General features: G+C 39.6%; 1 protein-coding gene and 2 non-coding genes across 4 annotated transcripts in view; 2 read left to right on the top strand and 1 right to left on the bottom strand.

Annotated features, from left to right (window-relative positions):
- The window catches only part of arhgef10 (Rho guanine nucleotide exchange factor (GEF) 10), a 49,223-nt gene that overhangs the window by 6,609 nt on the left and 18,243 nt on the right, over positions 1–24,371 (top strand). The window contains exons 2-20 of one of the 2 annotated variants that reach the window (XM_030127540.1): positions 2,768–2,877; positions 6,242–6,652; positions 8,208–8,531; positions 9,395–9,431; positions 9,685–9,773; positions 10,048–10,104; positions 10,395–10,582; positions 11,524–11,640; positions 12,501–12,612; positions 12,795–12,907; positions 12,990–13,067; positions 13,149–13,328; positions 14,178–14,294; positions 14,838–14,930; positions 15,520–15,690; positions 16,346–16,491; positions 16,810–16,994; positions 22,111–22,226; positions 23,052–23,179. In XM_030127540.1, the coding sequence (XP_029983400.1) occupies positions 2,841–2,877; positions 6,242–6,652; positions 8,208–8,531; positions 9,395–9,431; positions 9,685–9,773; positions 10,048–10,104; positions 10,395–10,582; positions 11,524–11,640; positions 12,501–12,612; positions 12,795–12,907; positions 12,990–13,067; positions 13,149–13,328; positions 14,178–14,294; positions 14,838–14,930; positions 15,520–15,690; positions 16,346–16,491; positions 16,810–16,994; positions 22,111–22,226; positions 23,052–23,179 (2,699 nt within the window). In that variant the 5' untranslated portion in view covers positions 2,768–2,840. The remainder of the gene's footprint in view (positions 1–2,767; positions 2,878–6,241; positions 6,653–8,207; positions 8,532–9,394; positions 9,432–9,684; positions 9,774–10,047; positions 10,105–10,394; positions 10,583–11,523; positions 11,641–12,500; positions 12,613–12,794; positions 12,908–12,989; positions 13,068–13,148; positions 13,329–14,177; positions 14,295–14,837; positions 14,931–15,519; positions 15,691–16,345; positions 16,492–16,809; positions 16,995–22,110; positions 22,227–23,051; positions 23,180–24,371) is intronic. The other variant, XM_030127541.1, reaches the window with a different exon arrangement.
- On the top strand, positions 3,056–3,129 carry trnai-aau (transfer RNA isoleucine (anticodon AAU)). The gene has a single exon. It is a non-coding gene; the product is annotated as a tRNA-Ile (tRNA).
- trnaf-gaa (transfer RNA phenylalanine (anticodon GAA)) lies at positions 4,796–4,868 on the bottom strand. The gene has a single exon. It is a non-coding gene; the product is annotated as a tRNA-Phe (tRNA).

Raw genomic sequence — 24,371 nt, 5'->3', positions numbered from 1 at the left:
GATAATGAGTTGTGTCTTCACGGCTGTGTTATTTACATTGAGAGACCACAATGACAGTTTTTCTTTCACTCTACAGATTGCATACCATACATGCTGTATTGTCAACATATGTTTTCGGCTTGTCATTGACTTGTCTTTAACATAGGTTACTGTAAATTCACAACAAGGTGAATTCATCGGCTCTATTTCCAAGGTGTTGCAGATGACTGTTTTCCTGTCTGTACTAGAGCACACCTCAGTTCATGACATGTAATAACATGCTCAGCTGTGCCTGTCATCAACCATGAAGCTTGACTTTGTTTCTTGTGTCTTCTGCTTTGTCCTCATGCTTTATTACATCTCCTTTTCTGTCCAAAATACAGTGATAATAAAATAGTTTTTGGGGATATTTTGCCCCGTCCCTGTTTAAGGGTTTCGATACAGCATCAACTACCTGCCTGCTTTTGTTCCACAGTGTAAATGTGGTGATGTTTGCAGGAGACACTGTAGTGAGACAATTTTAGCCTAATGTGTATTATTTCTTTGTAATTTTTTTTCCTTGCTCCTGCTTTAGGAAGAGCACACCTGAACATTTTTGTCTCCCCTCCCCTTTGCTTTTTTCCCCTGCTACACTACAGCTCACACAATGCACTTGAAGTGGGAAATGAGTCACCCCACCCTTTAAACTCCTGTCAGGGTTCAGCTGTTAGTTACCATCCAACCTGTGCCAGTCAGTTTAGAAGTGTGTCATGTAACTACCTGTTTAAGAGCCATACACCGCTTTTCTTTGACTGTATGCTACCTAACCACAAGAAGCCCTCATCAGTTGCACTATATAAAATCGGAGCAGCTCTTTTCTGTCTGGATTCCTCTCCATTGTTGGGGCTGTTTCTCCTCAGGCTATGCATACTCTACCTGCCCCTGTCAGCCACACTGTATTCAGCAGACACTGGCCCTGTGTGTTCACATCCACTGTTCTGGCCTTGTGCCCTGTGAATAGGGTGGAGGACAAAGAAGCAGAGGATTTCACATTATTTGTAGACAAAACAAGCTTTCAGTCTGACAATGACTTATCTTTTGCTGCACTGTTGTGGTGTAGGTTCGTCTTAGTCAGAAGTAGACAGTTGTGAACGTCTGCTGTGGCTCGTCTGGCACTATAGGAGACTGCATACATGGAATATAGAGGATACATCCCGCAACAATGGCCGCTTTATGTTACAGCATGATGTCATGGCTCTGTCATCTGTTCTAGAGAATAGTACAAGCTGAAAAAGTGAGTCAATAGCACAAGTTTTTTTTTTTTATAGTGGAGGTCTTTGACAGAAACTGTCACCTCTGGATACAAACTGTAAATCTGCAAACAAAGCCTCTGCTGGTGAGGAATGCAATGTCTCATGCCCATGCAGGTCCAAAGGTCTCTCTTGCCCTAGCATGCTAATGACACTTCCCCAGGCCTAAATGTTTGGTTGCTTATTCAGTCAAAATATCACTTAGACCTCTCATCTTCATATTCACACATACTGTCACTGATTATCTTTATTTCAGTCAAAAGTTAAGTCTGTATAACCCTTCCATGAGAGGGCACATAGACACAGAGATAACCTGCTTGGGTTTTGAATTACATCAGAATATTGTTGTTGCCTGGGGTATAATGAGCCCTTTTACAACAGATTATTCTGACATAGAAGGTAACTTAGTGTCTTTTATGATATTCAATCTATTGTATTTAGATAGATAGATAGATAGATAGATAGATAGATAGATAGATAGATAGATAGATAGATAGATAGATAGATAGATAGATAGATAGATAGATAGATAGATAGATAGATACTTTATTAATCCTGAGGGAAATTCAAGATTTGATATCTTCTGTTGAAAAAAAATGTGCAAATGTATCTCCTTGTGCAAAGCATATTCTTCAATGTGCTCCTTTGATCAAAAAGTCCATACATAAGTAAAGTAAAGGAGGGCTATGAAATGAGTCACAAAGTATCTGCAGGCATTCTGTAGTTAATTCACTCATCTGAATTCTAGGCCTCAAAATGTGTGACATATATGATCATGATATTTATCATAACCAGTAATGCAAACTGTGCAGTCAGATCAGAACACATTAAGCTATTATAATGTAATGCATGCTGTAATGTAGTAAAATTTGTTAGTTTAATTCATTATGGGTAACTGCGAGTTAGAAATTCCTAATGTTCTTAAAATATTTTTAAAAACGTCTTACTCTTAACTTGATGGAATCTGCACAACCTTTTATCTGAATAATGACAAAACAAAAGACATCTAAAAGTGAAGTGCTTTAAATAACTTTGATTAAGTGACAGAGACCACCACTCTTCTTTCATAATGGTTTTCCCTCATGGTGTGGCCCATTCATTGTAATGGTGGTCAGCTTGTTTATACCCGTGACATTACACATGCCCACAATTAGCATATGAGACTGCCGTGAATACTTTGACATATTGTAGTGTCAACAGAGCCCAAGAGCACATAGAGCTACTTTTGTTCTCTTTAATTCATGCATTTGTCTGAATTAGCTTTGCTGTTTGCACAGAAGGTACCAGGCTGTGACAACAGCACAGCTATGTTCATAAGAGGTGCTGTGATTGAGAATAAGGCATGTTATTAGGCTGTTGGAGACTGACCTACATATAAAGCAAATAATGCCTTACAGATGATGTATGGAGACATTCTTCAGTACTAAATTCATTTGGAAATACTGTGTCTGTCACCCCGCCTATGCTGCCACTTCATGACGTTTGTGTTTTTCCTTTAGGAATGCATGTCTGCATAGCTGATCCCCTTCATGCTGCCGTCTGAAGAGCTTGTGCAGGGGAAGAGCAGCAAGCATGGACGTGGAAGACTTTCCTCCCCCACCTCCAGAAAGTAAAGTCAACAAATCTTTGTCACTCACACATGCGATGCACTTTGCCAGCTCTTTAGCTGAACTTTCTATTAAGTTTGTGTTCTCTTATGGGACATACTGTCAAAAAGTATGTACTTAAAGTTTTGTCACCGTAGGCTAACATGCAGCAAACCACGGTTAAAAAACCTGGTTAGCATGGGCCGGTTAGCTCAGTTGGTTAGAGCGTGGTGCTAATAACGCCAAGGTCGCGGGTTCGATCCCCGTACGGGCCACTCTGCTTTTTTTGTGCTTTGAAGGAATTCACTGACTTCACTTCTCCTGTAATAATAAACATCAAGTAATACTAGAAAGCAATGGCACAACAGTGTGTTTGTAGTGTTTCCTTGTCAGTATAGATATCTGTGTAGCTGCCAGAAATAGACAAATAGCAAACACCTGCTAGGCACTGTAGGGCATTTTGTGGTGAGATTAATTCCTGGAGTGCTAGTGAAGCTGGACAAAAACAACACAGATTCCTCTCGTTTGCTCCTCCACTGCTGGGGGAGTGCGTGGGCAGTGGAACGAGGGAATGAAGAGGGTGAAATGTGCTATGCTGCTGTGAATACCAGACAATGTGCCTCAGTCTTACACTAAATACTGCTGTAGAAGTATACACACAGGCCAGAGAAATGCTTCGTCTCCAGCTGGCCAGCCCCTTGCTTTGTTGCCAGGGCGATGCTTGAGCAGATCGTAACTCGGTGACTCATTTGAGCTGACCACTGTGCAGCAGAGTGGACATGGGCCTACAGAACAGAATCCATATTGTTATAATGAATTGACAATGGTCTCTTTAGCAAGCCCGTGTGTTTGTGTCAGCATGCATACATGTGCATATTTCTTATATAATCTTGCATTTGCACGCTCACAACAGAAATATTAGAAAAATACTACAAAGTGAGGTTGTTTTGTTTAGTTTGCTGTTGGAGTATGAATAGTTAAGAAGGGCTAGATGATGCTCATGTGTGGTTTTGTGTTTTCATGAACATCTGTGAGCTTGCTCTCTAAGGTCAGCATCCAGCACAGTCCCTGTAATTAAGCTGCAGGCGTGCATACCCACACAGACAGCTATCAATGGCCACATTACTCACACACACACACACACACACACACACACACACACACACACACACACACACACACACACACTAGTTTCACATGTACTCCATTATTCAATAGACAATTGTGACACATCATCTGGGTAGATTCAATCAAATCAAGTTCTGTTCTATGCTGGCACAGATAAGTGCATCATTGGTAAGCCACAGACAGGATCTGAGTGCACATTAGGATAATTATTGGCATTTGAACATACATCTTACAGTCCTGGAGTGCTACACACTATTGGCTAGTTAGCTGTGCCTTATCTCTGTGTTACACCTCATTATTCATTGCTGCACAGATGGGAAAAGAAAGATAACATCTCTGATTCCAAAATTGCTCTTTGCACTTCTCTTCTCATGGGCTTTTAGTGGATAGGCAGAGGGTCAGGGTGTTGACCTCAAACATTAGTCACAGTCTGTTTCTTCACACTGACTACAGGGTGGAAGCGCCAACCGTCAAAGCCCGGGGCAGCAGTGTAGGTGATTTAGAGCTGTATGCATTGCTGTGAGAGACTTCAAAGTTGTTAGTCTTGCTAAAGAGTTTCTATGAGTTACATTTTACTGTGTCACTATCAGTGGACTGCTAAGCCCTGGAGGCATTACATAACACTGCAACAACACCTCACAAGGTTCATTTGGTTGTGATTGCATATATAGAATAACCTAATCTGTTCAATGTCAAAATGTGCTTAGGGAATAAGTACTAATAACATGCAACAAAGCAAAGTGTTTCTGGAGAGTCTCATGGAAGGCTTTTGAAAACGTGGCTTTGTTTGCAACCAGGGGGAAAAGGTCAAAATGCCGAAACCCGGGATCGAACCAGGGACCTTTAGATCTTCAGTCTAACGCTCTCCCAACTGAGCTATTTCGGCTGTGGGTTTACAGAAAGGACACCTCATGGAGTAATGACATATGAACTCCTCAGCCATAAAATTTCCTGTTTTCTTTGTGAACTGAGCCAGGATATGAGAGTAATACGTTGAACTGTAAGCTAATTCAGTAAAGCTGTGACTACTGACAAAAGTACGCTGAAGGAATCCATGGTATGTTTTGAACAAACCTGTGACAAAGATAGGATATCATTCTTAGAAATTATGGGAGTCCCCTACATCTGCACACACAGTGAAATTGAAAACACTGTGGAAGAGGTCAGGAGTGGGATGATGGAAATAATTTTTCTGGTTTTAAATTGTGGTGTTGGTTGAGTTTATACTGAAACATACCTAAATGTTTCTCTAGAATTTTCCACAACATTGAATTCAAGCTGATTTTTAATACCTGCTCTACTTTAGTCTCTATTTTTACTACTTTGCTGAAAAAATAAAGCTCAGTCATTATCACTTCACACACAACAAAGTAAAACTAAAAAGCCAGCTTATAAAGGTTGATGCTGGACATTCCTAATCCAATGTTCTCTAGCCAAGTTAGGCTCACAGTCACAGTTCATCAGATCAGAAATAATGCATCTACTCAGTCTGGACTGCTCACTGGAGGGAGGAACAGCTTTCTTTCCTGCTGGCCTAATTGCTGTGTGGAAACTGGAAGGACATTTTTTGTTCCCTTCCTGATTGCTGCCAAGTGAGCACTCTGAAGAGTATGTGACGCCTTCAAATGCTACATCTGTCCTCGTTTGTTTAGCTATGAAGTAGAGCGGCTGATATTTGCTGCAGTTTTGGTGTGGATTCTTGTTATAAAACTCTCTGTAAGACATCTTTAGTAGAACCCATCCTTAATTATAAGCCTGAATGTTGCTCAGGCCTTTAACTTTAACAGCCCAAGGACTAGCATTGCCACCCACAGTGTATTTGCAGTGCTCTCTAAAGATGTCTTTGAGTGAAATAATATGATTATAGAGTTAAATCCTACCTAAGTTCAACTTATGTTTTGCCAAATCCCCCAAAGCATACACAGACATGTTTTCATTTCTCTTCGCTAATCTGTATGGTCGTTTTTAGATGCACGTCAAATGTAAGAACAGATAGACTTTTGTGTGCAGTGTACAGTTCTATGTAGCAGGAGCAAAGTGCTGTAGGCCTATATCTTAAAATGTAGATCATATGTAAATTCAGAGAGAGACATATGTTGTCTAAATAAAAATAAATGACAGTCAGTAAAACAAATCACATCCTTAATAAAGCCACAGATTAAAAAAAGGGACTAGAAATTGAAGAGCATCTCACATCTGATATTTTGCTCAGCAGAACAATCTCATTTTTAATCTCTCCGGCCCTAAATCTGTTTCTAGTATTGGCAGGCAATGCTTCCTTTGCCGAAGATGAAGATGAGGGGGAAGCCTTCAACTTCGATGACAGTGGTGATGACATCCCAGAGAATGAATGCCCGCTTCCTGCACCTCCGGTTTTTTTAGCGGCAAGCAGTAAGGATCAGAGCCAGGATGACAGTGTATCCAGTCACCCTGAGGGTAGCAAAGCCAGCACAGATCCCCACCCCCCAGCATCTCTCACCACTACCGACACAACTCCATCACCACCAGACGTAGCAGTTGCCATGAGCAGATCCTCTACAGCAGGTGGGGCAACATCAGAAGGAGAGGGGACATCTGCTGCTGAGGGGAATGATGACAAGGAGACTGATTTACCACCACCCCCACCTCCTCTTCTTGATGAGGACACAGCAAGAGATCGTGGAAAAACAGGTTTGCAGCCCCAACGTGCTAAATGTTATGGCTGGATCTTGGTGACTGACAGCCTTTCCTTGGGACAAAAGCTTCTCTGGACCACTACTGTTTTAGAAAATTTGTGGATGGCAAATTAGGCTCTGAATAATGAATTTTCAAGTACAGGCCAAAAATGTTCAAAATCCCCCATGGCATCCAATCTGGTTCTTATCAAGCCTCTTCAGCTCATGCTGAAGTGGGGCAGCCTGTCTCTCTCATGACACCTTGTATCTTTAGCTGCCTGGTGCTTGAGGTTGTCTGGCTTTTATCAGTGACAGCGGCAGGCGAGGCTCTGCATATAAACACTGATTCAGTCATTCTGTAGCACTGTCTAGGAGCTGTCCAAGCTACCAAGAGGTTTTTATGTTCTTTTTTCTTTTTTAAAAAGGTGAACATACAATATTATTTATTGAATATTTGTATTTAAACTAATTGACTATTTAGTCCTTAGCCAAGTCTTATCCTGCAAATAAAAGGACACGGTTGAAAGCATATTTATGTCATACAAAGATTAATTAGTGTTTGATTATTTTAGTTTTTATAAAATATATGTTTTAACCTTTTTTTTTTAAAATTTCATTAATTTTTTTCTTATAACTTATAATCATTAACTTATAATCATTTTATTTAATCATTTTTATTTTGAAAGTTGATACAAACCAATCAATCATGTAACAACGAAAACAATCAACATATTGATCAATAATGAAAATAATGACTAGTTGCAGCCCTTTACAGAAAAGTTAAGAATGAGCTCTTCTTCATCCAGTAGCAATAGTAAAATCCTGCTTTTACATGAGTTTGTGATTAGTAATGATTTTTCTAATTTTATAATACATGTATACAACACAGGGCGACACGGTGGTGCAGTGGTTAGCACTCGTGCCTCACAGCAAGAAGGTCCTGGGCTTGATTCCAACACCATTCGACGGGGGGTGGGACCTTTCTGTGTGGAGTTTGCATGTTCTCCCCGTGTCTGCGTGGGTTCTCTCCGGGTACTCCGGCTTCCTCCCACCATCCAAAGACATGCACTAATAGGTTAATTGGTTAATCTAAATTGCCCATAGGTGTGAATGTGAGAGTGATTGTTTGTCTCTGTATGTCAGCCCTGCGATGAACTGGCGACTTGTCCAAGGTGTACCCCGCCTTCGCCCCTATGTAGCTGGGATAGGCTCCAAGCAACCCCCATGACCCTAGTGAGGATAAAGCGGGTTCAGAAAATGAATGAATGAATTAATTTTTTCTGTGTACTTAAAAACATTGTGAGGCTATTTTGTTTATTTGTTTGTTAAAGTGTTATATAAAGAATTCTCTAGGGAGCTCTCTTTATCTCTTTCTTAAAAGTATTGAATAAATACTGAAAATGACTCAAAAAGTTTTCAAAAAGTACTCAAAATTTTGTCCCTAAATTTGTAATTTTTACCGCAAGTGTACAGATCTTGTTACCATCTTTATTAGTTTACCCCTAATCGTTAGTGGTCATGCATGTTGTTATCTCAAAGTAAATCTATATATTTTTCTTTAATGTCCACAGGCAGTGATGGCCAGGACATGTCCAGTGAGGCCGTGCCAAAGACAACCTCCTCCCAGGGAAAAGTCAACCCCTACTCGGTGATTGACATCACTCCCCTCCAACTACAGCAGCTGGAGCAGCAGCATGGTGTGTCCTCTTTGACTTCCTCACCAGTGGAGCCTAAGGAGCGAGAAGTCCAGGATATCCACTCTGGCCCTGGTGGCATTACTTCAGGATACTCAGTCCCAGTGCCTTGTGGCTATGCAACCCCCTCTGGTGTCCCACTCATCACACCAGCTTACACCACGCCCGTCATTATTCGACACCTCTCCATGGATGAGGACGGTAAAGTAGAGCCTTCAGTAGAGGAAACTCCTGAAAAGATTAGTCTAAATTGTGATATGGTATTCATAACATCTTATTTACTTCTTTCAATGATCTCTTCTTTATCAGTGCACACAATCCTAGAGAAACAGATGAGGCTTTGATACTGGAATACTGCCTCAGTTATTGCATCCTGTCTCTTTAGCTTTGTCTCCTGTTTTTCCTAAAGCCTTTCCACAAGGAAGTAGAGACTAAATTTAGCCCTCCCCAAAGATCTATGTTGGCTGTGAGGATTTTCCGGTTTCCCTAAACTCCAAGCATCCAAGCGTTTGGCCTGGCACGCTCTTCAGTCTAATTATGCTGTAATTATCTTACCAAGGTTTCAACCAAGGTTTGTTTCACCAAATAGTTTTGGTGAAACAGTTTGAAAAGTCATAGATGTGATCAGTGATGATGAACATCTCTTCATTTTGGCCATGGCTCTCCCCACAAGGGCATTTTACAAAAGTTTTGCAGGGACTTCTTTCAAGGAAAACCCAAGGTTTGTCTTATCATGAAAATTTAATGGCTACAGCATTAAGGTCAAAATTATAAAAGAAAATATTCACTTTGAGTAAATCAGCAGCCATCTAGGTTATTTGGAGCCATTGGTGACATCTGGTGGAATTCCAAATAAATTACAATTTCCTTTTAGGTTTTCTTCATTTGCAGCTCTCTAGACATTTCTATTCCTTTTTAATCAAAATGTGTCTATTTACTTGCAAATTTGCACAAAAAAAAAAACAGGTCATAAGTAAGCCATGAGTATACAAGCCAGCATAAAAATGTTTAGAAAGTTGTTGTTGTTGCAGGTTTTCATTTTGTGATGTTTTTTCTGTCCACAGTTACAGTGGTCGGGAGTGGAGGTGCTTCTGTTGACAGGTGTGTGTTGTATTATATTAGAGTATGCCTGTTTGCACAATTATGTTATGCTTTCATAGTACAATATATTATTAGAGTGTACTTCACACTCCCCACTTATTTCCAATGGGTCTGTTATGTCTGACTCATATTGAAATATTATAAATAATGGCTCCTTTCATGTTGGAGGTAATTAATATAACCTAATTTAAACTACATAGAAGTCATTGTATATCTGTTGATTTGTCATTGTCTTTGTTTCATATTCTTCAAGTGTTTTTTGTGAAGAGTATCCACCCATCAGAGAAGAGGATGCTTTGGCTAAATGGGCGTCAGATCCTGCCAACACAGCATGGATGGAAAGTAAGCAGCAATTTATAAATATATAACAGTCATGCCAGCATATTTCGGTTGGATCAGCTTTCTGTAACTGCCTCAGTGCATTCCTTATCTTCTTTTTTGACACATCTAAATTCCCAGACACTTCCTTCCCTATTCTTTTGAGGAAGCGGGCCCTAGTGTATGCTTTTCTTTTAGATCCCCAACACTTTACATCCTGTTTGCAGTGTGAACAGCCTAGGCTTTTGATGTGAGTTATTATGCATTCGCTATTGTCAAAATCTGCTCTGTGGTTCAGACCCAGATGAGGTGATTTACGATGATGTGCCGAGAGAGAACTCTGACTCCAACACAGGTTAGTAAAATTCACCTTCAGTCCTTCATTTCAGTAGTTCTGTATTTTAGCTTGTCATTAGCCGTAAGTCTACCCACTTACTTTTGCTTTTAGTTTCTTTTGGGGTTTTTTGCAATCAGGATTTTAATTATCTTTTAATTCTGTACAGTAATGATATACTGCAAAGTTTATGATCCAAACATTTAATGTTAAGTAAATACAATAGAATAGACCTCAGTGGAATTTCTGATTTAACATGTACTCTCAGCTACACTTGTAACTTCAAGTGTCTGTTCTGTCTTTATGAACAGACCCTGATGAGATGATCTATGATGATGTGGAGTTTGGTGAGGAGGGTGGATGCAACAGCTCCATTGATAATGGCTGGAGCTCCAGTGAGTTTGAAAGCTACGATGAGGCCAGCGATGGGGAGGGGCGATCTGAGAATGGCCTGCCCCATGCCTTTATGAGGGGGAAGCCTCCCCAGAGAAAGACCCATGTAAGTATATGTCACAGTCTTATGCAATGTCTCCATTACAGCCAGCAACCAACCCTGTACCAGTATTTGTATACGCTGTGTGTGGTTAGGACATCTGTGAACCAAGAAGAATGGATTTAATTTGTCTCAAACTTTTGAAACTTTTTTTCCTGCTCCACCCACCACATGCATCCTTTGATAAGAAGCGTTTTTAAAAAAAAAAATTGGCAGTGATAATTGCAGCCAGGAAACAAATCCTTTAATCATGCTTAATTTTAACCATGTGATTTCAGTAATTTACAGTTTATTTGAATGGTTGATTTGTTATCAACAGTTCAGACCTGAGTAAAGAGGTAATATCTGGCTTTCATTTGCATTTCGAATCAGCTTGGCTTGTGGTTTTGAGAATTCAGCTTCACTTTGTTTTCAATACAATAATGACTACCTAGGAAAAATTGCATTTTAGAAATGTAATCCTATCCTTATTGCCTTGAAAATAACAGGACCAAAGCTGCCCCCAGTTGTATTAATTTTCAAGCCTCCAAACAGTTTTTGTGTCGGGACTTACGGTTTTAGAAACTCTAGTTGAATTAGTTGGAATAAATGTAAAAGTCACAGAAATTAAGAAGACCTTGACAGTAAAAAATTTTTTGAAAGGAGATGACTACTATTATCTGACACTGGTGACATATTTAGTAAAATCATATCTTATTATGTGACTTTTTAATTTGTTGTTTACTGCATACTTCAGTGGCTGTCAAAAGGATGCAAGGGAAGAGAAGTTTAACATTTCTTGCCTCTATGCAAAGTTAAATTGGCTCAATCAAATAAAACATTTTTTGTAGAAGGGTTAGTAATTATTACAGAGGAATATTCTGAGATTACGATTGGTTTTCTGAAGATCTAAGGTGCAAGCTCACTCCAAAACCAAAACCAGTAATGCTTGCTTTGCTTCTGTTTAGCTCTCTCAAGATCTGACACGCTTGAAAGAACACTATGAGAAAAAGATGAAAGATCTAATGGCAAATACAGTGGGGACGGTAGAGCTACAGCAGCTAAAACAGAAACACGAGCAGAAGGTAAACTACCTGAGGCTCACCTCTCCTCCCTGTGCTAGACAAAGTAGTCCGAACCCTCTACTCTCAGTCTAGCTATCTTCACTCTGGGCATCTGTCATTGACTTGGTTCCTCGCATCCCGCTCTGATGTGAATGAGTCTTCTGGAGGTGGTGGTACTGGTGATGGGTTTGCATATAATTCATTTGTCTCCCTGTCTGCTGCACTGACCTGTCTCTTCATGTGTTTGTCCATTAAATATTATGAGGCTTAGGATGTAATCTTAAATAACATTTGTTCCATTTTACAGTGAACTGAGACACCAGTGACTTTAAACTGACAACACTTTTTATTACCTCCGCCAACGAGGTTATGTTTTTGCTGGCGTTGGTTTGTATGTCTGTCCATGTGCAAGATAACTCAAAAAGTTATGGATGGATTTGGATGAAAATTTCAGGAAATGTTGATACTGGCACAAGGAACAAATGATTAAATTTTGGTGGTGATTGGGGGGGGGCACCGATCTGCCTTGGCGGAGGTCTGCACTCTGTGAGTGCTTTTCTAGTTTAAGATGATATTGAAGTCATCTAAACTTAATTAACTATTGTTATATTTGTGAGATTTCAAGTTAATCTCATCATATAATCAGGTAATTTAACTGATGTCCCAGTTTCTGTTTCTGGTCAAATCTGCTCTATGAAACTGTATCACATGGTTTGTTGTTTTTCTCCATCCCTACTCTAACACTGCTCCTATCCTGCTTAGCTCATTTTAGTAGCTTTTATGTCATAGATTAAGAGAAACTGTGTTAAACCTGGCCCTAGAAGGAAAATAATATTATATAGGTTCACTTTTTGTGTTTAATGTGTTCTAATTTATTTAAGATGCAAAAGCTGGTTAAGGCAGCTAAAGAAGGGACCAAAGATGGGCTTGAGAAGACCAAAGCTGCTGTAAAAAAGGGACGTTCTTTCATCAAAACCAAGTCGTTTTGTCACGGTGAGTGAACTGTGAAAGACACATTTGCCTCCATCAGCAGTGGTCCCTGTTCCACTATACACTCTCTGAGTATGGTAGAGAAATTTAACACAATATAACTTGTTTCTGAGTTAATGCTACAACAGTGATAGTACAGAAGATGGTTGCGGAAGATCTTCAATTTTTTTCTCTTTATCTTCTAGAGAGGAAGTCAGCCTGTTTTGAGGATGAAGAGTCTGAGCTTTTTATCGAGGTGGACTGTTTTAATGTTGAACCAGTTTTGAGTCCAGCTCCAGAGGGACTTTCACAGCAACAGGTAATGAACATGTAACTTCAGCTGAAATCCCCAATTACATACAGAATATAACCATGAAACAAATGCTCTAATGCTTCTTCAGCTTGTGAGACGATGCATACTGGGCTCCATATTGGAGAGTGAGAAGAACTATCTTGACGCACTGAAGAGGATATTGGAGGTAAACATAGCTAGAGTAAAGGGATTGTTGTTGCTACTTTGAAGTTTTTGTTATTGCAATTAAAATTATCTGCACCCTCAGCAATATGAAAAGCCCCTGTCGCAGATTGAACCAAGGCTGCTGAGTGACAGGAAACTAAAGATGACCTTCTACCGTGTGCGAGAGATCCTGCAGTGCCACTTCCTGTTCCAGATCGCTCTAGCCAGCCGAGTGGCCGAGTGGGACAGCCTGGAGATGATCGGTGATGTCTTTGTGGCATCGGTGAGCAGGGGTGTTGCAGGGTGTTGCCATTGGGTGTTATTAAACAGATAAGATCCAGCAGCACTGATTGTAAATGACTACGTTACATCCAGCATTACATTCTCCTGCCTCATTACACAGAGCAGTGATTCCCAGACTTTTTCAAGATGTATTTGTTGTCTTCTCTGTACCTCTGTAGACATGACGCCATTACATTGTACTTCATTTTTGTCTAGTTAAGTCTGTTAAATAGTTTTTTGTGACATTGTTTTCTTTTATGTTTGCATCTTTTCATATTTTTAGGTTGTTTTCATCTCATGCCTTTCACATCTTTTGTGTCGTGTGTTTTTTAATCTCGTGTCTTCACATCATTTTAATCTTGTTACATTTGACACCTCTCAACAGCTCACACCTCTCCTCTGCATTTCACAAGGCTTTGGCGAGGTCAACATGTATAAATTCTTCCAGTGAGCACTATTGCTTTATTTCATTTAGAAAATATAATTCACATATCCATATCATCTACCAATCAGTAAACCAATAAAAACAGCTTCATAGCCCTGTTTTAGCCCCATACTCCACCCTGTTACTTTTGTCTTTAGCTGCTTAGCAACTCATATACAAGGATGTTTAAAACAAAAGACCTCATTTCTATAGTCTGCCTCCTGCTTTACTTCCCGCTGGGTGTTTTTGTACAAAATCAAAGCGGTGACCCCTGGCATTACATGAGACATATGTGCATCTGAAGTCTGTCCACTGCCCTCTGACCTCTTCACATCCCATGTTGTCATAGCATGATAAAATAACAAGACTTACACACCAACTTTACAAAACTCCCTTCGTAATGTAATGCATATGTGTACTTCACAGTTCTCTAAGTCCATGGTACTGGACGCCTACAGTGAGTATGTGAACAACTTTAGCACCGCAATGGCAGTGGTGAGGAAAACCTGCACCTCCAAACCTGGTTTCCTAGAATTCCTCAAGGTCAGTGTTGATACTGGATCATGAATAATGTGTAATTTTCAGGTTATTTCAGGACAGATTGTGATGGTAAAAGTTCATGTGTGATTTGCATTTTCAAGCATGAGTCAGAATTACTGACAACAAATGTCAAAGGCCAGCTCCACATTCATAATCGTTAGACTTCCCTGATGGTCACACAGCCTATAGTACTCATCTTTAACTAACAACACAGAGATACATTTTATTATGTCAGCCAAACAAGCTAAAAATGCAGCTAGAAACTGTAATTTTGTGTAGATAACATTTCAGACATGTCAAAACAGTGCACTTGTTCAGAATTAATTTGCATAGATTAAAATGAAGTTCTGAGCTTTTCCAGCTGCAATACAGTCATTATAGAGATGATTGTGAAGGAAAAATATATCACCAGCCAACCAGTTTTGTTACTGCCTGATTACAGAAAGTAGTTCTACATTTTTATTCCCAGCATCTTCTTAAAATAAATCTTAAGACAAATCCCAGCTACTTTGCAGCAAACTTTCACTGCCCATTTTTCATCTACAGCATCGTCAGGAGACCAGCAGTGACCGCATGACGCTGTATGGCCTAATGATGAAACCCATCCAGAGATTCCCACAATTCATTTTGCTCCTCCAGGTATTCCAAATTCAAAATTTCCCAACATCCTAACAGTAAACAATAGCAGGCAAGTGAAGTGTGGTTTATGAATTCACCAGCAGAGGGAGCACTCTTCACACAAACCATTTCATTTTGTTTTTCAAAGTGTTGACTTCAAAGGGGAAGCAAGAGAAATGCACAGCAGGGAAATGGTTCCCTCAGATCTCTTTTAATCCTACTTTAATTTATACTGGAATATTTACTCTTCCTGTCTCTCTTGTAGAAAACCTCAGACTGAAAATAGGACATGAAGTTCTCTTTTTTTTGCGTAAAACATAAATTATGTAGAAATATGAAACATCTCCTGAATTTCAATTCAAAGTAGTGTAAGTGGTCAGCATATTGGACCATGTACTTTACTTAGGTTACTGTATAAATGTTTATATATATTATAAATAAACAGGTGTAATGGATAAAACAGAAAAAATATAGAGAACACTATTGAGAGGGATGTTTAGATGCACTGGGCTTACATTAATTTCGGGGTAAGTATGTGTCTACATAATTAATTCCTGTGGTTAATTAATACATGACTGCACAGTATGTCTTTTTTGCACATTTTCACCAGGACATGCTGAAGAACACACCAGTGGGTCATGCAGACCGTCTGCCCCTGCAGATGGCCTTGACTGAACTGGAGACACTGGCTGAGAAGCTCAATGAGAAGAAGAGAGAAGCTGATCAGCGCTGCGAGATCCGTCACATTGCAAAGGCTATGAACGAACGCTACCTCAACAAGGTCTGCCCACCGCTCAGTATGTGTGCACTGCCATCTGTGATACTGCACTTCAGTTGACGTGCAGATATTTGGCTGATTTTGTATTGTTTTTGCATATGCGATGGTATTTCTCTCTGTCTCAGTGTGGGCGGCCACTCGAGGTTCACATTTTCTACCAAGCATTATCTCGACTGAATAGAATATTTTTAGAGCATGGCTTAGCACAACATGTGCACACAACACCAGCTTTCACCAATGTATAATTATTTGCCTATCTACAACCTCCTACTCTGGTATCCGTGTAGAAACATGTGTTTACTGGATACAATCTATGAGACACAGTACTTTTGTTTCTCAGCCTTTAATTTCTCAGGGTCAACACTGATAGTTATGTATTCTATTCTCTTCTGTTCCACAGTAGACAACCAACCAGACTTAACATGGAGATGATAAATGCATGTGCTGTATAATTTAGGGGCATATCCTGAGTAGAAAAACACAGTGTAATTTACATGGCAGAATGACCTTTTCAGGTTTTATCAGAGACTGCATTACAGAAATTAATGTACTTTGTTTTCGTATGTCTTAGAATTGTCTCCTTTTCTAAATGCAGTGTTTTTTAAGTGATACAAATGTCTAAATTTACACAATGTCTTTCACTTGTCCATTCATGTAGCTTCTGAGTAATGGCAGCCGCTACCTGATCCGCTCCGATGACATGGTGGAGACAGTCTACAATGAGCGCGGTGAAATCGTCAAAACCAAGGAGCGACGTCTCTTCCTACTAAATGATGTGCTCATGTGTGCCACACCCAATATCCGGTACAACAGCCCACAAACCAGACCCCCTCCATAATTTGTACTGTCTCCTGTCCTTGGGTGCTATATCCTGTGTTTTTATCATCATTGTACAGTTTTGGAAACTGATCATTATGTGAATTTTTCTGTTGTGGTTTTGTTGTATTTAATACTCCAACCCCATCTGTTAAAATTTAACAGCTTAAATGTTAAACAGGAGGGTAAAAGGGTCTAGAATAGCAGAAGATGAAATTATGGAATTTAACTGGTTCCCTTTTAGTAAGAGTGTCCATGAATCCAACGTATGTGAAGGTTTTTTCGGTTTGCTTCTGTTTCACGTAGATGTCAGGATGGCAGTGGGAGTGGCAGTGGTAGTGCCCAGCTTGACCAGAAGTTCCTGCTAAAGTGGAGTGTGCCTTTGAACTTCGTGGAAGTGCTGGAGTTTGGATCCAGTGAAGATATGGCTGACAACAGTCGCTACCCAGCACCTCATTCTGGGGAGAAGGTGGTCATCAACGCTAAGCCAAGTATGAACCACAGTTTCACACATTGTTATTGTGAATGATCAATATTTGTGTTTCCTGGGGACAAAGATGGGGGCAAAGTTTCTCACTGAAAGGCTGATTGTGCCCATGATGATATGGTGAGAGCGAAGGAGTTGTTACAGTGCTGTGCACAAGTTTTAGGCGGCCTTTAGATTAGTTGTTTTGGCAGTGTTGAAATTAACTAAATGGGTAGGAAAAGTTACTTTACTGTAGTACCTACAGCAGTAACAAAAAAAGTTTTAGTAAAACAACAGCTTCAATAAACCAAAGTGGTTGTATTTAGTGTGACCTTCCTTTTACACTTAACATGTCTTCAGTCCTTTTGTTCAGACAATATGAAATTTTTTGGTATTCACTTTCAGATTTTTATATTCCAGGTTTCATTCAACACATGCAACCTGGTTTTTGCTGCTTCTTGTCATGAGTCAGGGGTCACACTAAATACTGACTAACCTTTAGAACCCATTTAGTTCAGTCTTTTGTGTGTCTTTTAAGGCTGTGCACATGTTCCCTGTATTTTCTTGTTGTATCCGAGGAAAAGAGACTGAGAAATAAATAGACATGTTCATTTCAATGCTACAAAAACAACTAATCTAAAGGCCGCCTCAAAACTTTTGCACAGTACTGTATTTGAGGATTTAAAGAAACTGGGATTAGAATCAAACCTATAGGTTAGTTAACTGCATATATTTCCTACTGCTCTTATCTATGACTCAAGGTAAATATAGGTATGTCTTTGCTCATACGTCTGTAAGTACAGCTCTTTTCATCATTACTTGAGCACTGCTTTAGTTGAATCCGTGGAAAACAGCTAGAACAATAGAGTTATTTTGTTGGACATTTCACGACTTCCCTAAAATGGTGTCTGTTACACACAGGCCATCCAGCCAGTGAATGTGTATTTTTTTTCCTTCTGCATGACACCGGTTTGCTGGATGCCTGATCCAATGATTTCAGTCTTTCCACTGGGTTCCCCTCTGTCACAGGCAGCAGCTGCTCAGCCACTTTAGAAGGACCAGATCAGACAAACGAGGCGTAGGGAGACTGTATGATTTTGTGGTCACAGCACTACCGTTTTTTATTCTAAGATCTAGAATTTGTGTGTGTGTGTCTGTGTCTGTGTCTGTGTGTGTGTGTGTGAGCCAATGTAATGGTACTCTGTATGGCAGAGCTGGTGAGTGATTTGTATTATCCCTGGTCACTCAGAGGTTATATGTATTCAAGCTGAGGTCAAGAGCTTACTCTCTCAGTTGCCAATGGTAGTGAGCTGGAATTACTACCAGCCCTTTTTCACATCGTACTATTGTGTTTCTCTCTCTCTCTCTCTCTCTCTCTCTCTCTCTCTATTATACATAATGTTTAGCATTTTGCAAGCAGGTGTCACAGACTCACAGTTATCTCTTCACAAATCCTGACATTTTTATATGTTATGTAGTGGCTTTGTTTGAGCACTGGGGATCCCTATGCCCTAAATACATTTCAACCCATTTTACAAAGCATCAGAGTGAAGGGTGTGAGTAGGACATTGCCCAGCAGTCAAACTAGACCCCTGCTGTGTGATATTGTTAATCAGATGACAGTGTGAAGCAGATTGTCCTCATAGATCCTTTGTTCATGAGTCTTCCTAACACTCTTCCCCTCTCCACTGCCTTAGACATTTCATTATTTTCTTCTTTTTTCATTATTTCTAGGGATGCACAAAAATTGTTTTTTACAACCGATACAATAACAGATAACTTCCTGCTTCTTGTAACTGATACCAATAACAAACAACAATAGTTCCCATTCTTCATATTCTTTTATTATTATTTCAAGTTAGTGTTAAAACTCAGCTAATAGTAAAATAAAGGCTTCTACAGAACCAAAAGCCTAGGGCTGCTCGAAATGGACAACACATCCATAAAATTGGGGTTATTGTGATTTTTGCAGAGGTGAAAGTGGGCATGACTAGAGATGTCCACACGAACTTTGGTGATGATTGGTCACTGTTCTCGGGCATTAAGCTACGTTAAGCTTTTTTTTATGTAAGCGTTTTAGAGTGTCCCTCTTCTTCTGCTGTTGCCGGACCAAAACACGGCCACAACCGCTTGATCTTCCTCTTCGTCTTACAGCTGTAGCAGAGAGTAAGTAACTGAAAACCCTTTTACTTACAAACGATGTACTGATCCAGACCTCTTTTTCTTCTTGGTTTTTATGGTGGTTGGCAAGGCAACAACGTGCACTGTGTACTGGTGAAATGCACAAAATCTAAGCAATTTAGATTTATTATTATGGGCACTATTTATCAGTGAAAACTTTAATTATCGGAATTATCTGAATGACGTCATTTTTTTCAATATTTGGTCAATATCGGTTTCAATTATTGGTGCCTATAGTTATTGTGCATCCCTAATTATTTCTGCATTTAACACCATCTCTCCCCACTTTTCGCCACACTACCTTTTCCCCTGGGGTACTTTACTCAGCTAAATGAACAGTGTATGTAAAGTATATGTAACAGATGGCGGTGGCAGACCTGTTTTAACATCTGGTCTGACTGGAGGGTTCTATATGACACAGGTTCACAGCTTATGCTTCAAGCCTTTAGAAAGGCCATGTGATTACAGTGTATTGTTGCATCCTCATAAATTGAAGGTTTTTTTTAGATGAGATGAGGTTGAGGTTCATTTTGAAACTGTGATTTAGCAACAACGACTCTTGTGGGTGTCATAATAATCTCAGCGCAGGATATTATTTGGAATGTAAATGTTGCCCTGTGCTAACTTGCCTTGCTGTGGTCCAAATATTCCCTAACCAGGTTAATTTTTGTCTGTCTTTTTGGGAATCTGTTTGTGTGCATACAAATGTGTGCGTTGTTCAGGAACTTTTAGCAAGTGGAAACAATTGTTTCTCAGGCTCTGTGCTGAGCCAAAAGCAGCACAGTGACCAGCCCTCTAGAAGGCAATGAAAAGACTCTCCAACATATGATGTCATCTCTGCTTTGTTCATCTTTTCTCTACACTGCATAGTAATCAGACCACCATGTAGACAAGCTGCTTTAAGATACATTTTCCTGTTACATCCAGTCAGTATGTAATTTGTAATGATATTGTAGGCTTGTAGGAAGTGTGTAATTGCTGGGGTGACTAGCCTGATTCTTAAGATGCTCCCAGGCCTGTTTTTGTTAGAAACTCTTGGTATTTGGCACTCACACAAAGAGCCTTTCAGAAAGTTGGACCTGACATAAAACCAGTTATACAGTGCCTGTCTTTGCCTTAGGGAACATGCAAGTTCATGGTAGGATTTTAATTCTATGATTCAGACTTTCTAACATAGGTAGTGTAATGCTTTGGAGATTTTGATTTGTGTGACAACATTTCAGCTCTAAATGTAAAAAGAAGAAAAAAGAACATAGTGTATCTTCCTTTAAACTGATACAATTTTCTAATTAAAGATACCGTATTAATTAAGAGCATGTAATTCTTCTACATGCTGTGTTAAACTGTGTCAGATGCAAATCACCATGTTTATGAAATGGACTGTAGAGAAACATTACATTCAAGTGTAACAGCATTGCATTACATAATAACTCTTAATTCATTTATTATAATTATGCTCCTTCATCTTGCATGACACACGATAAGAGGCGTGGGGGGTTTATTCTTCATTTCTGCCCTGATCTGATTCACCCTCAGTTTTCACTGAGACAGATGAGCCATGAAAATTGTGTACAGTTTTACTAGGAGAGCAGTTAGTTCCACATACCAAAGTAGATAACACACTCCAATAATTAATTACTCATTTGGTCTAATAAAAGGTTTGAGCGGATAGACAGCTGTTACATGGGGTGGCTGTGATTTGATCCATTAATGTGAATGGAATGCAATAGGAGGTCACTGACCACGAAAATCTGCGAAACCTAAACTCACTTATGTCACTGCAGTCCTGCTGTTTCATATGTGTGCTTTGTATGGAGGGGTGTTAATGCAGACTTGGAATTCTGTATAATGGCTTCAGACTTAAAGCACAATTGAAATAAATTCTAGAAGAGAACAGCACCAAATACACAGTGGCTGCGACTCACTAAACAGGAGTTAATTTCCTGAATGCGCAGTCAGCAAGACCTTCAGGAGACGGCAGAGCTGGGTTGCCATAGCGTTAGAGCACCAGGCGAATTCTGTGACTATTGTAGAAGATGATAAGGAACAGAGCAGTAGAGACAAATGAAGCCCAGTGTACTTTAGTGCTGGAGACGCTGAGGCAGTTTAACGTGTTTCACATGACAGACTCCAGAGTGTACTGAAGAAACTCAGGATGATAGTTTACAGTTAGCTTGTAATTAGAGCTCCTATTACTGATCTACTTGTTAATTGGAAATGACCTAAAAAAAAAACTTGTCAGTTGGCATTTTGGCTAACAGACAAGCATTCCCCTGTTTCTTCATGATTATCTACATGAGTAGATTTATTGTACGTGCATTGACTTGTGTCCCGTTGGACTTCTGATGAGTCTGCTTCTGTGTTTGTGAAGCATTGTGTACTCACAAAGCACGCCCTTGTTTCCTTTCGATTCCAACCACAGAAACTGCTCTTGACACATCACATAGGATAGTTGCATTTGATATATTCAGTGCAAATTGATAAGGAGGAAAATACAAATACTATCAAGTGATGAAGAGAAGGGATCATATATTCTCTAAATCAATAACACCTTTCATGGGCTGCAAAATATATTGTGTGGGCTGTGAAAGCTAATGGATAAAAGTGTTCTTTGAGCTTTGACGGGTGAGAACCACTGCCAAGTAGGCAGAGCGGTCCTCATTCCCTGTGGGAAATGCATGATTGGCCTTTATTGATCCTTGTCTTTATGTGTCCAGTTTTAACTGTTCTCATCAGACTGACCTTGTTATTTTTTTTTGGTTTTTTACTTTGCTTTATGTAAGGAAAAATTTTGACATTTTTAGATTGTAGATTATTTTCAGCAGTGCTTGTCAGACATTGTTATTGTTGTAATTTAAGTATTAAAATATGTTTGCAATTGACCATTTTTGATACATGTCAAAAAGGTTCTGTTATGAAATAATGTGTTTTTCAATATTTTGGTTTGTATGTGTCTGCAGACAAGTTATACATGGGTCCCGGACAGCTGTATCAAGACCTGCAGAATCTAATCCACGATCTCAGCCTGGTTAACCAGATATCCACCATGATCAGCAGTCTCAAAGGAAACTATCAGGTACAGACTGTGCATAAGTTAAATTCAATACAGTTAAATAATAATATTATCCTCCAGTGACAAAAAAACTAACGTTGACAAAGACAAATGTCCCTGTAGCGCAGTTGAGTGCTTTTAAAAATATATTTATCCTCAGGTTTCAATAAAGGCTGGGCTGTCTTGGAGTGTTTAAACTGTGGAATGTGCCAACGTGGGCAATTTGTCTCGGGGAGACTTAGGGTCCCTCAAGCCTTGATTAGTCTGTCATATGATGTGGCCACGCTCATACACAAGTGGGTCTGTGCTGTCGGGATGGAGGTTTGTTTGCAAAGCACAGCGTGAGTGTGTAAGGCTGTGTTTGTGCTGAGCTGGTAGGTCTGTCAGAAGTGGAGTGGGTAAGTAGGAAACAGAAGAGCTTTCAGAGACGTGTCCCAAGCAAAGAGAGAGGGACAGAGAGATTGATGGGAATAGGAAAGGGAAAGTAAGAGGCAGGACTGAGGTGTGACCCCCCCAACACTATACCACAATCATACGAGCAGCATTTTAATTGTATGTGTCCTAAAAATGTTCCTCATAAGTTTTACAATTATGTATTGAAACACTTTTAAGACAAATTTCAAAAGTGCTTTTGTCCCACAACATCAGAAAAAAATCTTTCTTTGTCATTGAATTTAAAATGCATAATGCTTGAAACTAGTATGATACACTCTGAAGCACTCTTAGTAAAAATTGAAATTACGTTGTATATTGATGTTTACATACTCTTCAGTAGACTTTGACTTTTCAATTTTTGTGGCTTCTTTCTTTAAACATTAGCAAATTCACCCTTTATCCTTGTACATATAGAATGTAAACCCCATAGTGGCCCAGGACTGGGTATCGGGACTGCAGAGGCTGATTCTAAAGAAGGAAGAGGAGATCCGGGCAGCAGACCGCTGTAGGATCCAACTCCAGCTGCCAGGCAAACAAGACAAGTGTGTTTTTAATAACTTTGTAGCACTAATACTTGAAACAGAAATAGGGCCTGGCATTAAAATAATAGTCAAATACATTGTTCTTTTGTCTTTTGGGCTTAATATGTTTACATGGTCAATGAAAACACTTCAAAACATTTAATTTTTTTGCTGTCATACTTGCATATATCAATTTATATTTTCATTGTAAACATAACTGTTTTTACTGTTTTTCCTCAAGATTTCTGATACGTTTCAATGTTTAACAAATGTTGAACAAGCCATGATTTGACTAGAGACAATATAAAAAAATCAGAACTGTAATAATTAATAATACTGCTAATAATACGTTTATTTTTGGCCGTATTACCTAGCAGTCAACAAAAACGTTTCCTTTTCACCCTTACAATTAACAATTTAACGGTCCCCAACCTAATTTTCTACACATCCATACCCTGTTCATTTAGGTGTCCCCTTTTATTCAGCTTTCTCATTCTGCCCTTTGCAATCTGTGCCCACAGCTGTGCATTCGTGTATGAGGATAAGCAAGTTTCTCCACCAGCTCTAATCTGAAGCATGAATCACAAGGGACATAACGTGCAGCAATGTTTGCAACCAAAAGCATTGCTGCAGCTGTTCCTCAAAACAAATTCTCATGTCACACATTAACACACACTATTATAGTCTGCACATGGTGCCCCAAGGGTCTACCTCGATTTTGCTTTTTTGCATTCTCTGTCTCTGTAGCCTTAACTGTCATTCGCTTCTCTTTCCTTCTCTGTCTCTCTCTCTCTCTGTCTCTCTCTCTCATTTCCTCACCCCATTCCTCATCTGCGCTGGGGAGATTATCCACGGGTATGTTTGGAAACACAGCTGTGCTTCCATCATTCCTCCCCTGACCGCTCAGTTGTAAAACACACAAAATACAACACTTCACATCATCAGCCAGTGATGGCAGTGATGTATTTAGACAAGACCCCACTATACACACTCACATAATGTCTACTTTAGCTTGTGCTAAATGTGATAATTGACATTGATTTCTTTTGCATGTCCCATGTCTGTCAGACTGTTTGAGCCAACACTCAGTAGACTCTTAATCAATCTTGGCTGAGATTCAACTCAACCAGAGGACTTTTTAGTTGGCCGTGGTATAAAAGATACTGGGCTCTTTATGTATTGATGAAAATACATTGCAAGATGCAGCCTCAAA

This window comes from Sphaeramia orbicularis, chromosome 22, assembly GCF_902148855.1.
Source record: "Sphaeramia orbicularis chromosome 22, fSphaOr1.1, whole genome shotgun sequence".
Lineage (NCBI taxonomy): Eukaryota > Metazoa > Chordata > Actinopteri > Kurtiformes > Apogonidae > Sphaeramia > Sphaeramia orbicularis.
This window is presented reverse-complemented; position numbering and strand designations above follow the sequence as displayed.